The sequence below is a fragment of the Mytilus californianus genome, unplaced genomic scaffold (genome assembly GCF_021869535.1).
Source record: "Mytilus californianus isolate M0D057914Y unplaced genomic scaffold, xbMytCali1.0.p SCAF_2, whole genome shotgun sequence".
Taxonomy (NCBI): domain Eukaryota; kingdom Metazoa; phylum Mollusca; class Bivalvia; order Mytilida; family Mytilidae; genus Mytilus; species Mytilus californianus.
The window spans coordinates 21,451,335-21,470,057 of NW_026262668.1; the positions used below are offsets into that span (position 1 = coordinate 21,451,335).

General features: G+C 32.9%; 1 protein-coding gene across 1 annotated transcript; it reads left to right on the forward strand.

The window, feature by feature from the left end:
• The first annotated feature begins 48 nt into the window (after positions 1-48).
• LOC127729499 (prefoldin subunit 6-like) lies at positions 49-10,015 on the forward strand. Its single transcript, XM_052237340.1, has 4 exons — positions 49-163; positions 4,887-4,957; positions 7,269-7,393; positions 9,833-10,015. The coding sequence occupies exons 1-4, from the start codon at positions 103-105 to the stop codon at positions 9,951-9,953; spliced, it is 378 nt and encodes a 125-aa protein (XP_052093300.1). The 5' UTR covers positions 49-102; the 3' UTR covers positions 9,954-10,015.
• Positions 10,016-18,723: the final 8,708 nt, after the last annotated feature.

An 18,723-nucleotide genomic window follows, 5' to 3' on the forward strand; every position in this document is an offset into this window, starting at 1 on the left:
TTAAAAGTAGAAGTAGAAGTAGAAACGTTTAATTGGATTGGATAAGTGCTCTGAAATTGACCAATCAAGATTAGTTTGCCAGAAAATCTCATCTGTTTCAATATGGCTGAAATTCAGAAACGATTGCAGAGTGATATAGAAAAATATGACGGATTCCAGAAAGGTACAACTAATTTCACGTTATCTTGTTAAAAAGTGGGAACCAGATACTGAGATAGGTTGATAAATGTCCATCTCCATCGTTTATGACCAGCAATGTCATACTGTTAAAAGTCATTTTAAAATTTTTGATATCCATGGTCACAGGCACTTGTTTATTCCATTGGAAGGTCGACTATCGATATATAATAGATAATCGACCTCGCAATGGATAGAAACAAGTGCATGTGTCCATGGTCATGCAATGGAATGCGTGGAAACAAGAGGTTTCGGCTTTGGTCGTTTCGGCCATGTGCTAATCCAAATAATTTTGACGTCTTGAAAGAGGGTCTGGATGGGGTTCCTTTAATTCTGTATTCTTTAATTTTTTAAACCATTTTCTCTATTATTTAAAAATTTTGCCTGTTATTCTCCCTTTATATTTTAGCACCCCATAATGGCATTATTCTCTCATACATGTGATGGACTGTGAAACTAAGATCAGGAGTTTGGGAAATTTTTGGTCAGGAGATTAGGACTCAGATCAGGAGGTTTTTAATCGACATAAATTCTGTCGTAAATGTAACCGTGTGCTGTAGAAATTGTCTGTTAAAGTGTGTTTTCTTCAACTTTCCATCTCAATGTATTATGTTTATAGTACCCTTGTACTTATAAATTTTCTCTATCTTTTTAAACTTTCAACTTGTTCAATCTAACATTCTTCTTTTTTAGTATGTTTTTAAATTTTTTAGGTCATATCTTTTTTACCATTATTCATTGCAATCAGAACATTTGCTTATCTATCTTCAAGTAGATCTTTTATTTTTTTTTTTTATGAAAGTAGATTTTTAATGCATGATAAGTAACACATTCAAACTGTAATCATGGGTCATAGTTATTATATAAATTTCAATTTAAGCCATGAAAGGAAGTATAGAACCCTCAAATAATTTTCAAATTATTATTTTTTTATTTGTCCTAAGACATTTAAAATCATTTAATTACCATCCTTTTATGATTATTTGTTCAATTTATATTTTATTTATATTCTTTTAAAAATTTACATTATTTAAAGGAAAGGAACTTAAAACAGTATAAATCAAGGGAAGTAACCCAACATTCATTTTAAATACACAAAGTTTTATTACACAACGGCAGTGCCCTTTATTCTGCACTTTTTGCCCATTATTCATTCTTCTGTATATCCCATCCTGACCTTCCTGTAAGGCTATTTTAAATTTGTTTTCGAAGGTGGCAGAAAAAAAATAAGAAATCCTTTCAAGACATCATAATAATTTGGACTAGCCATGTATCATGTGTATTAAACGTTGTTTGAAACAATTTATGAACATGATGAAATACTGCATAATTTATTTATTCAATTAAATACATATATTTTTTTCAAAATTTATATAAAAAAATTTTATTTTCCTTGTACATCATTGTACATGTATTTGATTTTCATGATGTTAAAGAATTGTTTTCAATCAACACAGATAAGAACAACGATGATGAACATGATGAATGACATCTATCACAATCATTAAATTCATCATGGATAACAGTTATGTCAGTTAACTAGCATTTTAGAAAAGAAAAAAAAACATCATGTACTTGGTGGTTTAATATTTTTATGCCCCCGCAGTACAGGAGGGGGCATTAAGTTTAACCCTTGTCCGTCTGTATGTACGTCCCAAAATTGGTTTCCGTTCTCTAACTTCAGTTTGCCTCAACCAAATGTTATGAAATATATACACAATGCTTTTTAACACAAAACACAGATCAAGTTTGAATTTTGGTGGCGTCACTTTTATCGTTCTAGAGTTATGCCCCTTTACAAATGGAAAAGTTGCTGAATTTTTTGTTTCCGTTCTCTAACTTTAGTTTGCCTCAACCAAATGTTATGAAACTTATACACAATGCTTATTACCACAAAACACAGATATTTTCAATTTTGGTGGCGTCACTATTACCGTTCTACAGGGTTTAAGCTAGGATTTTGAGGGCTTTAGTCACTTTTGCGCGGGATGAAAATCAACCTTATTTTGGGTAGCAGCAAGGGACCTAGGATGTATATTACTATCTATACATCTTTGTCAGACTTTGAAGGACTTAGGCATACTAGGCAGTTACTGCATGGCTTTACTGATGTGGCACTTTAATACGAAGATTAGGATATAAGATCTAGAAATCTAGTTCACAATTTCACTTCAGTTAGTTTCAGGGTACATCCCTAATCAGTAAAAGTTGGGATCCATTTTTTTTTAAAACCAGGAATCACTGCATAAATGAACTTGTAAGGACTATTTCACTGCATTATTCATACTCATTATCCTTAAAAACATTTTAAAGCGATATTCAGAATTAATTCTATAAGTTGAACAATTCTAATGACTTTAAATTGTAAATTTATCATGAATAGATCACGTTTTCTTTCGATTTCCAAATGAAATGAAAACGGGAAGTGACAAGTTGATAATAAATACAGAATGAATCCGGATTCATCTACAGATTGGTTCATGTTTAAAAAAAGCAGGAAATTATCATTTTTTAAATTAAATTTGCTAAATAAGAACTATATTTGTCTCTCTCGTTTAGTTTGATACTTAATTATTTCGTATTTTACGTTTTAGTGTCTTTAAATTCATAAGAATACTTTTGCGCATGCGCAGTTCATCGTAAAAGAAGCACGTTTGACTCGTGAAAACATTTCTGAATGTTATGAATAAAGTTCTATCTTTTTAATTGAAATTGTCGAAAGTTTTTGATTAAAAGTTATATCAAATATGACAAAAATACGTTCATTTGACGAAACTAAGACAAGCGAACTGCAAATTGTGATCGTTTGAAAAATATTAAAATTAAAATGCGAACTGTACAAGGTAAAACTCAAATGACAAAACTACGACAAACGAACTGCAAATTGTGCTCGTTTGATAAATATTGAAATTGAAATGCGACTGACTGATTTTACTGGGGAAAATAATTATGATGATCAATTATGAGGTTGATACATAATTAACGGATTAGTGACCCATCCGATGGCAATAAGCGGATTATCTGTAATCACAACTTATAACACCTGTTGTAAATGTTAATTAGCTGAGGGTTATAAACTTATCAGAAACAATAAGACAGGTAGAATTAGAGTATTTTCATTCGAAAATATTTTTACTCTTTCCAAATTTAAGTGACAAAATTGATTTGGAATACTTTCGTCATTTCGAAAACCGTTTCGAAAATGACAAAAATGACGAGCGCTAGCAAAATCACTGCCGTTCTAGAATTATGCCTCTTTACAAATGGAAAAATTCATGAATTTTTCATTTCCGTTCTCTAACTTTAGTTTGCCTCTACCAAATGTTATGAAACTTATGCACAATTCTTATTACAACAAAACTCAGATCAAGTACAAGTTTGGGTAGCATCACTTTTACAGTTCTTGAGTTATATCCCTTTATAACGTTATATGCAAGCGGGGGCATCATCTGTGTCCCATGGACACATTCCCCATTTATTTGTAAATGTTACACATTTACCTACATCTACTATAGCTAGTATAGTTTGTGTTTTTTGTAGCAATCCAATTGACTGGATTTTATACTTATAAATATTTTATTCTTATTCGTAAACATATTTCTGTGAATGATTTGTTTTCATAATACATTGTAACTGAATTTCATTTCAGATTTTTATGAATTTTAACATCTCTTTGTTCATCTTTTAAAAAGTTATAAGTGATCATTTCTCATATATGCTAAATTTTATTGTAAATACTTGTATATGTGAATTGATATAAAGTGCTTACAGTAATTTAGATATTATATAATGCGCTGGTAAAATACATGTACTGTATAAATAAATAAAAATATTGTCATACCAAAAAATGCTAAAATTTGAATTTTTAATATTATAGATACAATGTATGTTTAATTAAATTCATCGGATTTTTACCTTCGTTGCAGAGGCAGAAACAGGTCTAGTAACCACTCCATCTTTCTGTCTGTCCTTACCAAAGAAAATTTTGTCAAAGTTTTCTTGGCTTCTACAGTTCTATGAAAGGGAATTTGAATGATTTAATATTTGGTCTGCTGCTTGATAATGTTGAGTTGTAGCTAGGAAGCAATTTTAACATCTGCCTTGTAGCCACTCCCTGTTTGCCCATATGGCCATAGTTTAAAATTTTAAAACACTGATCATTGCTGATTGTACAAGGAAAATTTTCTTGTCTCCTTTATAAGTGAATGATTTTAGTATTTGGTCTTGGAATGATCAGTTATGCTCCGGTATACATGTTACCTAAATCAATTGCATGCAGAGACACAGGTTCACCTGTATTGGTCTTGTTGAAAGTTCAACTATATACTTCGAATTCTACTGAACATTTCCTTATTTTGATTCATATTCTAAATCAATGGGATATTTTCAAATAATACTTTGACGGTCATCAAACTGTAAAATATTCACTGAAAGGGCATCATCTTTTAAATTATTTTAATAATGGGATATACATGTAGTATCACTCATTTTAGGGAAAGAAAGTTAGCCTGGTTTTTTGGGGAACTATTTCTCATTTAATTTGGTGAGTTGTGAATGCAGGCGTTATAATATGATACATGTACCTCATATATATATATATATATATATATACAGACTAAGTAGTGTTTTAAAATATCATTAATATAATAAACTTGATAAATATTAATTTAAATTATATGTCTTAATTAAGATACCTAATTGTTTTCTAGATTTGCAGAAACATATTTCACAAAGACAACAACTTGAAGGACAGTTGACAGAAAACACTTTAGTTAAAGAGGTATCATAAATATCATATATGTTTACTTGTGTTGTCAACGGTTAACCGTCGGAATGACCGAAGATCGAATACCAAAAAACGCTTATCAGTTAACCAGACTTTTTTTCAATTTTAAATATTTGATATAAATGTGTATTGAAATTATTAATAAATTTTTTAAATGGTAGTAAATCATGCTAATAAATTTGACAGATCAATTGAAAGACTCCATAGAATTTTCTGAGACACCAGAGAAAATGAAACATTCACCGATTTCAAACTTTGTCAACTCGCCCAGATCAAGAAGATTTTCATCTTCTCCATATGAAGTTATTACAAACACAATAGCAGATATGGTAGTATGGGATTAATAAAAATAAAACTTTACTAGGACTGCTCAAAGCCAAGCCTTACATGTGTATAATGTTCAAGCATAAACTTCAATTCATCTTATCATAAAACCTTGCATTTGTAGAGTTCAGATCGAGAAGACCTTTAAAACGTCAACTTAACTACTGGTTGACCGGTAATTCTGTCGATAGATTGTCCGAGTAACCAGTTAGACAAAACTGTTTAATTTGACAACACAAATATTTACTTAATGACATCAAATACAATTCTACATGTATAGTTTTGATTATTATTAGCCAACATAAGGCCTACAGCTCAGTGCATGTACAATGAACTTACAAAGAAAAATAAGATGGCTTTCAGAGTGGTTTTAATTGCTAAAATTGTTATGGTTGTATGTAAACATGTACTTGTGTAATCATGTCAAGTATGATTACGGATATTCAATGAATTTCATATTTGTAAAAGTATATGAAGAACTCTGCTTTTCTAGGTAAATGTTCTTAAATGACCTCTCACTGACATCTGTTTGACTTCACAGGATTCTGAAGAAAAAATTACCAATCTATACTATTAAATGAGAAGACCTCATTTTGTGTGTTGCTTCTCTTCCTTCCACAGTAAATTAATCATCATGCCTCTGTCTCCTATACATGCTATAGGTACCTAGTATAGTCGCATTTGTCATCTTCGCTTATGATTATTCTGTTTGGGTTATTTTGGGAGGAAAACGAAAATAAAGGCATCCGGATATTATTTCCGTCATCGGACGGACTTTTAAAAGTCATAGACAAGACTTCCGTTTAGGACTTTAAAATTGCACAGAATTTTGGTAAACTTGATTACATACAATGTTTTGGGTACCTGAGCTACAGGAACGGGTATCAAACATTCCTTCAGTTCCTGGAAGCGATAAAAATCTGATTTCTTGGGACCCCTGGAACCGGTATATATACAATGTAATCATGTTTTATTTAAGAAATAATTCATGCAAGCCATAGATTTGTTGAAAATATTCACATGGCCTGGGTCGTTATATTGGAATTTTATCCCGAGCGTAAGCAAGGGATAAAATTAATGAATATGACAACCCAGGCCATGTGAAAATCTATGGATATAGTAAAGTTTCCCACTGAAAAGTCTGACGCCATTTCAGTAAAATGTGACGTTTTTGTGCACAAATCGCATTGTGATGTCGTCGATTTATAGTGGTTGTGGTTTATTGAGTATTTTATTATGGCTCTATTCATTTGACGTAATAAGCACCCCATATTAGAATTAATTTGTTTCTTAAAAGTCTGACACCATTTCCAGATTTCAGTAAAATATGATGGTTTTGTGCACAAATCGCATTGTTTATTGAGTATTTTGTTATGGCTCCATTCATAGTTCCAATCTTATTTACAAATGTCACATAGTAATCTGATTTCATTAGTGGAATCCGTTTCGAGTGACTGAAATTGAAAAGGTAAACATATCGATTATTCTGTCTTCTGAACAACGAAACAAAAAGCATGGTGACAAAGCAACTCGCCTCCTAAAAATTGTGCGTTCATGTTACTACAAATAGTTGACCTTTGCGTTCACATTCTTTAGATTTACATCCAATATTTTGAACTGGTGAAAAGTTCAAAATGTTACATTGACATCAGTTCATGTTTAAGATACTTTTGATACCTTTCCTGAAATTCTCCAGTCATAAAATCTTTTACAAAAATTCATCCTACAACAGTTTACATACATTCAACCACGCTCTAAATGCCTGCGATTTCGTGGGTGTGTACTAGTATATTTTAATATATTATAATACAAGTGCCTGTGTGTATAAATATATGTAATCACATCTGGTCAGAATTATGTAAATGTGATTTGTTTGGCTGTACAGGATGTATAAACATAAAAGGATATTTCAGAGTATCAGGATATGGTACTTCTAGTACTGGTAATACAGGGAAAAAAATACTTTAAATATTTATTTTAGGAGCTTGACAGATTAGAAAAAGATGCCAGTGTATATAAAATGATTGGACCTGTTCTGGTCAAACAAAATTTAGATGAGTCCAAGTCAAATGTACAGAAAAGAATAGACTATATTGCTGATCTTGTGTAAGTTGGCACTATTATTAATAAACAAATGCAAATAAACTCCATTATTTGTCCCCACTTAAATGTCACCTAGAAATGACAAAAAAGCGAATGGCAGTTTTTGTCTTGCCTTGACAGAGTCAAAAAGCAAGACATAGGCATGCTGTTTTCGGCGGCAGCTTATGGGTAACCAATTAATGTTAGGTCAATGATATTTGGTGTGCATTTTTATTACCTTTGCACTTCTCATTTCCATGGAGATTATTTGACCCCTTCCCTTAGTAACGGTCTATTGACTTTGAAAATTTTGCTTAGTTTACATGTATTAGTTTCTGATTAGGTCAGTTTATGGGGAACCACTAGTGTTAGGTCAATGTATTTGATATGTAGTTGTAATAGCATTGGTTCATTGATTTTGAATATTTTGCATAATTTACATGTTAAAGTATTGCTATTTTGATTTCAACATTTTCATTTTTGTCGATCCTGCGACTATTGTCGCAGAAAGCTCGACATAGGGATATTGATCCTACGGCGGTGGCGGTGGTAGCTAACTTCTTAAAAGCTTTATATTTTAGAAGCTAGAAGACCTGGATGCTTCATACTTTGTATATAGATGCCTTATGTTACGAAGTTTCCGTCTGTCATATGTCAATTGTCCTTGACCTCATTTTCATGGTTCAGTGACTACTTGAAAAAAAATGATAACATTTTTTGTAATGTTAATTTCTTTCTTATTATGGGTAATAGGATAACTATATTTAGTATGTGCGTACCTTGCAAGGTCCTCATGCCTGTCAGACAATTTTCATTTGACCTCGACCTCATTCCATGGATCAGTGTACAAGGTTAAGTTTTCGTGGTCAAGTCCATATATCAGATACTATAAGCAGTAGGTCTACTATATTTGGTATATGGAATGATTGTAAGGTGTACATGTCCAACTGGTAGGTGTCATCTGACCTTGACCTCATTTTCATGGTTCAGTGGTCAAAGTTAAGTTTTTGAGTTTTGGTCTTTTTTTCTAATACTATATGCAATAGGTCAACTATAAATGGTGTATGGAAATATTTTATGATGTACATGTCAGTCTCACAGGTTTTATTTGATCTTGACCTTATTTTCACGGTTCATTTCTCAGTGTTAAGTTTTTGTGTTTTGGTCTGTTTTTCTTCAACTATAAGCAATAGATCAACTATATTTGATGTACGGAAGGATTGTAAGGTGTCTGGCAGGTATCATCTGACCTTGACCTCATTTTCATGGTTCATTGGTCAATGTTAAGTTTTCATTGTTAAGTACTATAAGCAATAGGTCAACTATATTTAATGCCTAAATTGATTGTAAGGTGTACATGTCTGTCTGGCATGGTTCATCTGACCGTGACCTCATTTTCATGGTTAATTGGTCAATGTTACGTTTTCTTGTTTAAGACTGTTTCTTAGAAACAATAAGCAATAGGTCAACTATGTTTGGTTTATTGAATGATTGTAAGGTGTACATGTATTTCTCGTTTGGTTTATCTGACCTTGACCTCATTTTCTTGGATCATGTTAAGTTTATGTGTTACTTGTAGTAAAGCTTTGTATTTAGGACTATCAACATAAAATCAATGGTTAGTAAAGAAGGCGAGACATTTCAGCGTGTGCACTCTTGTACTATTAAAATAACAAAAAGGTGAGACATACAACATGTATCTCTGTGTTAACAGATTATTTATAATAGACCTTGTTACTTGCCCTTGACTTCAATTTCACCCTTGGGCAGGATTGACAGTGTAGTACTAGGGCCCAGGTTTATCCTGGCTTAGAAATACCCCCAGAAAAAGGCAATATGATTTTTGGTTAAGTTGGACAAAGTTCAGAACCGGCTTATAGTTTGATGATGTTTGGCGGACTGGCGGGGGAAAGTGGATACCTTATTTTGTGTAATCAACTTCTCTGAAACTTCACAGAAACCTTGCACACATGTTAAAGTTGTGCACCAGCTATTATGGAATTGTTGTATGTCTATTTTTTCCAGACATGCGGATTATAAAGTCATTTTTCAGCAACTTTTACAAAACATGGTACCAGTAATCAAGTCCTCCTACAGTTTTTAACCAAGATCCCTGAAACCTCACAGAAAGATTGTGCTCATGTTGACATTGTAAACCTGTTATTATGAAGTTGTTTGTTGAATTTTTCTCATTTTTCTGAAATTTTCAAAAGCATAATGTGTTGTTAAAGGTTTTCATCATTTTAAACAATGTGTGTTTAGTCTGTATTACAATTTGATGTTATTTTTGGTGTCTGAGCAATGTTTTGCATGGGGAATAATCAGCATTAATAATATCATTGTAAATAATTATTTGTTATACTGGCTATAGCATAACCATGTCTGACAGAAGATTAACAATGATGAGGTTAAATGAGTACATGCCAGCATTCAGGATTAAATATGGTATTTTATATTTTTTAGAAAAAGACATGAAGAATCAATAAAAGATTTAGAGAAGAAACAAGACACCTGTAAAGAAGGCATTACTAAATTACAGCAACAGTTTCAGCAAGCTCAAGTCAAGGCTGCTGCTGCTAAATAAACTCTGTATCAGGCTTTTGTAAAATAAGATCCATAAACATTGATTAAAATTCTCTGATCTGATTTTAATCAGTGAAACATACATTTAGGTTCAATCAAGACATGCTTTAGAAGTATTGATCAATTTTTTTTTCTTGGTTATATAAGAATACAGATAAAAAGAAGTCTGAAAATTGGAAAGATTGCAAATTATTTGATTAAAGTTAAGCAAATAAAGGTACTATTGGGTAAATTTGGATGTAATTTTGTACAAATTCTATACAAATAAGAAAGCTAATTTTGTATCTCTTCTATACAAATGAGAAAGCTAATTTTGTACAACTTCTATACAAATGAGAAAGCTAATTTTGTACAACTTCTATACAAATGAGAAAGCTAATTTTGTACAACTTCTATACATATGAGAAAGCTAATTTTGTACAACTTCTATACAAATGAAAAAGCTAATTTTATACAACTTCTATACAAATGAGTGAGCTAATTTTGTACAACTTTATACAAATGGGAAAGCTAATTTTGTACAACTTCTACAAAATGAGAAAGCTATAAGCTATACTTTGTACTGCAACTAATATCATTCAACCAAAGGGGTGTATACGTCGATCAATCAGAGGGTGTATAAATAGTAATTGGTGAGGGGGAGATGATTCATTTGGATAAGTTTATTTCCCATGAGCAAACTATGCCAATGAAGTCAGTATTATGTGAATATGCATATGTGTAATGTATCTATTGAGATATGTAAATCTTTGGATAGAGGTATGTCTACTGAGAAATGGGGAATCCGAAATCTTTATGTTTGTCATAGATCATACCGGGTAGTTTGGAAAGATTGCAAATTATTTGATTAAAGTTAAGCAAAGTAAGGTACTATTGGGTAAAGTTGGAAGTAATTTTGTACAAATTCTATACAAATAAGAAAGCTAATTTTGTATCTCTTCTATACAAATGAGAAAGCTAATTTTGTACAACTTCTATACAAATGAGAAAGCTAATTTTGTACAACTTCTATATAAATGAGAAAGCTTGAAGCTATACTTTGTACTGCAACTAATATCATCCAACCAAAGGGGTGTATATGTCGATCAATCAGAGGGTGTATAAATAGTAATTAGTAAGGGGGGGGGGAGGGAATGATCCATCCAGCCATTTGAAATCCTCCATTACTACTAATCGAGTGCTAGGTTTTTTCCAGATTTTATTGTTATAGGAGTATTAGATATTGGTATTTTTTTAATAGAATTGCATTTCTACAATGAAAAATGTATGTGTGCCATATGCATGGCTCTATGATGACATTTAGATGTTGTCTGTATTGTTTGGTTGCTGTCTTATTGATATATACCCAACATTTACTTTTACTCACAGTTCTACTTATATAACTTCTGCAGGCTTACCTAAAATTTCTCCCCTTACTGTCATTGTAATAAAACTTCATGTTACTGAATTATTTCTATTACCGGTATTTAAGTGGCAAACAGTTTACTGATGTTAATATCTCGCAACTTCATTTTTACTAGGCAAACTAAGTACGGTAAATGTCATGTTTGCAAGAACTCCAAAAGGACTGTTGACAGGGAAAGTTTCCCTGCTATTCATGCATCATTGGATGATATGCCATACAAATCTAAACTTACTAAAATAACAATATTTAATTTTGGTGCATCTGACACATTTTTCTAGATTTAACTTCATTAGAAAATGTACAAAACCTGATATTTGGAAGCCAAGCTATGTATTTAATACTATTGAAGCTATATGACTAAAAGGGCCTTAAACAAAACAGCCCAAACCACCTCGGGTAAACTTTGTCAAAATGTCACAATAGGTAATGGAACCCATCAGTAAGTTCAAAGATTAGAAGATTAGTCTTGTAATGTGCAATAGAAAACTTGCCTCAAAATCTGGAGTTGTGACAAGAACACATCAATGCACAGATCTATGATATTATGAATAAAACTTTTTCTCATATAAAAGTAAGGAGATGTGGTATGAGTGCCAATGAGGCAACTATCTACCAAAGATCAAATGAAGTGGATGTCAGCAATTATAGGTAATCGTACGGCCTTCAACAATGAGAAAAATGCATACCGTGTAGTCAGCTATACAAGGTCCTGACATGAAAAATATGAAACAGTTCAATTGAGAAAACTAACGGCCTAACATAACCCATTTGGATAAGTTTATGTCCCATGAGCAAACTATGCCAATGAAGTCAGTATTGTGTGAATATGCACATCTGTAATGTATCTATTGAGATATGTAAATCCTTGGATAGAGGTATGTCTACTGAGAAATGGGGATTCTGAAATCTTCATGTTTGTCATAGAGCATAGTATGTGGTCGTCCTTCTGTATCACTTTCAAGAAATAACCAGATATGAAGCAGACTTTCTTGTTTTAGAGGTACATGTATCTTTGATGTCTAATTCACTTGGATATATAAAGAAATAATTGTTTAGGATTATGGCAGGGTTAAACATGTTGGTGTGCATGTAACACCCCCCCCTTCCCAAAAAAAAACAAATAATAAACAGAAAAAACAAAAAAACAGACCTTGGACTGGAACCAGTTGGAAATGGCTTGATTAGATTGAAACTAAGCCCAAACAATTAATTACATAAAGGCAAAAAGATAAGAGTATTGATCTTATACTAACACTTACTGAAAGCTAGTTCAAAGATAGATAAGTCATGTTCTTCCAGACTAAAGTATCAATCAGTTCATGTCAAATGAATTTAATGTAAAAAATTATGATATTTTTGTGTTGTTTCTTTTCGTGAAAATTCAAACTATCAGTGCCTGGGCCAGAGTTTCTGTGTTTAGAATTTTTTCAATTAAATTTATGAGAGGATTCATCTTCAAAATTAAAACAAAATATTTTAATTAAACCAAATTAGTTATTTTGTGACTTCTTGTTTTTAATTAAAACTATCAGCCCTTACTATGATCTGGGAAGAGGATAACTAGGGGAAGAACCTTTAAACTTCAAGTTGGGGGTTATGGCTTTTTCCTTAAATAAAAAAAAATTCTGACTCGGACAAAAAATCTGGCCTTTGTTAGTCTTGTATCATTTTTAATTTTAGTTTCTTGTGTATAATTTGGAGTTTAGTATGACGTCCATTATCACTGAACTAGTATACATATTTGTTTAGGGGCCAGCTGAAGGACGCCTCCGGGTGCGGGAGTTTCTCGCTGCATTGAAGACCCATTGGTGGCCTCCGGCTGTTGTCTGCTCTATGGTCGGGTTGTTGTCTCTTTGACACATTCCCCATTTCCATTCTCAATTCTATTTCCTTTGGATGATTTATTTTCAAGTAATAATTTTAGCATTTTTGCATAATTTCTTGAAAACTATTCTAGACAGACAGAAACAGCATGTACAGAGCAAAAATGATTACCGTATTACCAAAACAATCAATTGACAAACATTTTCAATGGATTTTTTGTTTTGAGTTATTGACCATTTTTTTGAACGGTGATTTTGCTTTTATTTGAAATTACAATAGATGAGGAATTAAATAGCTTTCAAGGCGTAAAAAATAAAACAAAGAGACTGGAAAAGATTCAATTTATAAGAAGCCCAACATGCTAGATGAGGTTAGTATCAACAATCCTAAGCTATTTTGGAGCTTCATAAAGAGTAAAAGAGCTGGGACAACATTGACAAAAAGAAGGTATTCTATATTCTTATAACACTAAAAGCCAACATTCTAAATTACCATGTAGTTTACATTTGTTGTCTCTCAAATTTAGCACCTTGAATGGTCTTCAATGAAGGTGAGGAGAAACCCCAGCATGCTCTATAGAATAGTCCATCCGGTGTTGCCTATTCCAACCCAACAATACCTCATTCCACGAGGAGAAACCTCAACCTCCAGAGGCCATAGCAAAAGGTACAAACTCCAGTATTCCAGGAAACAATGCCACCATTAGTCGTTTAAATCCCATCCACAATAAGACTGTGGAATGAGTTACCAGCTGAGGCTGTTGCAGCATCAACAGTAGATGATGCTTTGTCTCCCAAAAATACCGTACACTTTGAACAATTAAAATAATTGTTCATACTAGTATTCTGGTTTGGTTTTGATGCTGTTTCCTGGTAAACATGCAGCATCAAGCCTGTGACAAAGCGGTAGAGGCGTAAAGCAGGTTACCCATGGAAGAGGAAGAATTATTAATCTCGACAAGCAATAATGGGGATCAGCAAGACAAGATTTAAAAATAAGTCAAGATGACAGAAATGTTAAATGACACCTATAGGACTAATTGTCCTAAATGACTATCTTTATTATTGTTTACTCATTTTTAGCATCTTTGAGGATGTAATAGACGAAGAAAATTGTTAAAAGTAAACAAATTATCAGCCAAACCATGCAAATCACAAAGGTCAAAATAATCGAAATCGTTTATCAACTCCCTCATAGGAGATATTATCCATTTTTGCTGTTTTTAGCTTTTATCTTGGAAGTTGAATAGACAAATTATTTAATTTTGTAATGAGGTTATCTCTCAAATATTTATAGGTAGATCATTTTAAAAGAAAATATAGTTCATCAATGTCACGGTCTCAATTTTTGCAGCAAAGACATATCCTACTCTGCTTCGGTATATTTAAATATCGCCCTTTTTCAACTTATTAAGAATGAGCACGTATCCTTAACTTGCATAACAAAATTGAGAATGGAAATGGGGAATGTGTCAAAGAGACAACAAACCGACCAAAGAGCAGAAAACAGCCCAAGGCCACTATAATGGGTCTTCAACACAGCGAGAAAATCCCGCACACGGAGGCGAGCTTCAGCTGGCCCCTAAACGAAAATGTGTACTAGCTCAGTGAAAATGGACGTCACACTAAACTCCGAAACATATAAATGAACTAAAATTTAAAAAAAAAACCACAAGACTAACTAAGTCCAGAGGCTCCTGACTTGGGACAGCGGGGTTAAACATGTTTTGTGAGATCTCCCCCCCCCCCCCCCAATACCTCTAGCCAATGTAAAATAAACAAACTGAGTTTTACTGTGCGTACTGTTGTGCGTTTGTTTTTTCTACATTGGCTAGAGGTATAGGGGGAGGATTGAGATCTCAAAAAACATGTTTAACCCCGCCGCATTTTTGCGCCTGTCCCAAGTCAGGAGCCTCTGGCCTTTGTTAGTCTTGTATCATTTTTAATTTTAGTTTCTTGTGTATAATTTGGAGTTTAATATGACGTCCATTATCACTGAACTAATATACATATTTGTTTAGGGGCCAGCTGAAAGACGCCTCCCGGTGCGGGAGTTTCTCGCTGCATTGAAGACCCATTGGTGGCCTTCGGCTGTTGTCTGCTCTATGGTCGGGTTGTTGTCTCTTTGACACATTCCCCATTTCCATTCTCAATTTTAAACACACAGCAATACGCACAGTAAATCTCAGTTAAAAAGAAGTCAGAGTCCGATGTCAGAATCAAAAGGATTTAGATTAATAAAATAAAATCCAAGTTTTAAAATAAGATTTTTCATATTTATTATCCATGAGTTGTGTTTTTCATTTGCTTTGTATATTTTTAGAGTAAGTGAATTATTTGACTCTAGTATATGGATCCAATACTTTATTGGTGAAGATTCTATTCTGGTATCATTAGGGCAATCTGTTCAGCTCGACTAAACATGCGGCATTTGATGTTTTGCAATGTACTCCTAGAATTTCTTTAATATCAAAATTTAAATTGCTAATGTTCAAAGGGATCTGAATCCCTACGTTGTTTCCATATTCCCCATACTTCACTACCGTATAGAGCAATAGGCACAACAAGGGGGGCAAATATTTTCTTTAATAACTTGCATGTGTTATTAAGTCCAACTGGTTTGGTTATTTTATTTATTAAAAAAAAAGGGCTTTTCTGCCCTTTTCCACAACTTCGCAATGAGCTGCATAGGTTAAGATTCCCTGTATATTGTTGTGTCGAGCCAAGATAGCAGTATGATTTAAACTGGGACATAATATATTGTTAGCTCACCGGGGCCCGAAGGGCCCCATGTGAGCTTATGCCATCACTTGGCGTCCGTCGTCTGTTGTCGTCTGTCGTCGTAAACTATTTCAAAAATCTTCTCCTCTGAAACTACTTGGCCAAATACCTTCAAACTTTAACTAAATACTCCTTAGGGTATCTAGTTTATAAATTGTATCCGAAGTTTTGATCCATCGACAAACATGGCCGCCATGGCTAAAAATAGAACATAGGGGTCAAATGCAGTTTTTTGCTTATATCTCAAAAACTAAAGCTTTTAGAGCAAATCTGACATGGGGTAAAATTGTTCAATTGGTCAAGATCTACCAGCCCTGAAATTTTCAGACGAATCAAACAACTCATTGTTGGGTTGCTGTCACAAAATTGGTAGTTTTAAGGAAATTTTGCAGTTTTTTGTTATTATCTTGAATATTATTATAGATAGATATAAACTGTAAACAGCAATAATGTTCAGCAAAGTAAGATCTACAAAAAAGTTTATATGACCAAAATTTCAATTGACCCCTTAAGGAGTTATTGCCCTTTAAAGACAATTTTACACAATTTGTTCATCAAGTTTGCTAACATTTAAAAATCTTCTCCTCTGAAAATACCGGGCAAAATACCTTCAAACTTCATCTAAATGTTCCTTAGGATATCTAGTTTATAAATTGTATCCGAAGTTTTAATCCATCGACAAACATAGCCGCCATGGCTAAAAATAGAACATAGGGGTCAAATGCTATGTTTGGCTTATATCTCCAAAACTAAAGCTTTTAGAGCAAATCTGACATGGGTAAAATTGTTCAATTGGTCAAGATCTATCAGCCCTGAAATTTTCAGACAAATCGAACAACCCATTGTTGGGTTGCTGCCACTAAATTGGTAGTTTTGAGGAAATTTTGCTGTTTTTTGTTATTATCTTGAATATTATTATATATAGAAATAAACTGTAAACAGCAATAATGTTCAGCAAAGTAAGATCTACAGAAAAGTTAAATGCCCAAATTTGTCAATTGACCCCTTAAGGAGTTATGTCCCTTTAAAGACAATTTTACGCAATGTGTTCATCAAGTTTGCTAACATTTAAAAATCTTCTCCTCTGAAACTATTGTGCCTAATACTTCTTAACTTTGAATGAATGTTCCTTTAGGAAACTAGTTTATGAATTGTATAAGAAATTTTGATCCATCAACAAACATGGCCGCCATGGCTAAAAATAGAACATAGGGGTGAAATGCAGTTTTTGGCGTATATCTCAGAAACTAAAGCATTTAGAGCAAATCTGACATGGGGTAAAAATGTTCAAAAGGTCAGGATCTATCAGCCCTGAAATTTTCAGACACACCGAACAACCCATTGTTGGGTTGCTGCCACTAAATTGGTTGTTTTAAGGAAATTTTGCAGTTTTTGGTTATTATCTTGAATATTATTGAAGATAAAGATAAACTGTAAACAGCAAAAATGTTCAGCAAAGTAAGATCTACAAAAAAGTTTAATATGACCAAAATTGTCAATTGACCCCTTAAGGAGTTATTGCCCTTTAAGGACAATTTTTACACAAGTTGTTTTATGTTTTTTAACTTTAAAAATCATCTCAAATGAATCTAGTATAAATTTTGTATTTCATTTCCTTGTACCTCAAGAAACATATACACTATGGCTAAAATGGAACATATGGTTAAAAAGCAAAAATAATCATTGATGAAAGATTTAAGCAAAAAAAATAACAGGTGAGCGATTCAGGCTCTTGAGAGCCTCTTGTTGGTATAATCATGGAAGTATTATATTGACAATATAATACTTCCATGGTATAAGGGACGACATCAAAAGTTCAATGTAGGATAAAAAACTTAATTCACATAGTTTTTTCACTGACCCCCCCCCCCCCCCCCCCCCTCCTACATTGATCTAGCTTTTGATGTCGTCCCTTTTTTAAACAGTCCCAGATTTAATAATTAACTGTTTCCAGGAATTTATTATTATATTTAAAAAAATATTATGGGTTTTGCCATTTGAGTTAAAGGAAGCAGGACAAATCCCCCCATTGGAAAATCGCCCCACACCTAATCGCCCCACTTTTTCACCAACTCGCCCCACTTTTAAAAAAATCGCCCCAACTGGTTTACCAACTCGCCCCACTTTTTAAAAAATCGCCCCACTTTTGAAAAGGGTTAAATCCCGTTAATATTACTCCTGCCAACTCGCCCCACTTAACGTACAACGTAAAGGTAAACCCTTTTATTTTAAGACTTAAAATAGTAAATTTCTGTGACAAATTATCCCCAGGATAAAATATCACAGAGGAAGAAATAAACCGTTACAATATAATGTTATTGAGAATAAGAAATCTACATAAAAATAAGCAGATTGCTATAATTGCCAATGAGACAAGTATCCATCAGAAACCAATATGATAACATTTAAATTCCAATTTATATTAAGCACTCCTAATATAGTTGAATGTTAAAATGTCATGCAGGAAAAAAACGTCACATAAATGCTGATGCTACCTTTTTTCTGTTTTATTTCAACCAAAAGAAAAGAACCAAAAAAAAAAAGATGCATTTCTATCGTTTTCATAAGTGGGCAGAATTGGAAGGCCTACACTCATTACAGTTTAATCATTTTATTCATAAGTGGGGCTAGTTGGTAGCCATTAATTCTATTCATACTTTTATTTATCAGTTGGGTACGTTGGCAGACATAAATTCAACGGTATTACTTCCTTTTTCATAAGTGTAGAGAGTTGGCATGACTCAATATTAGGATTTTCCTAT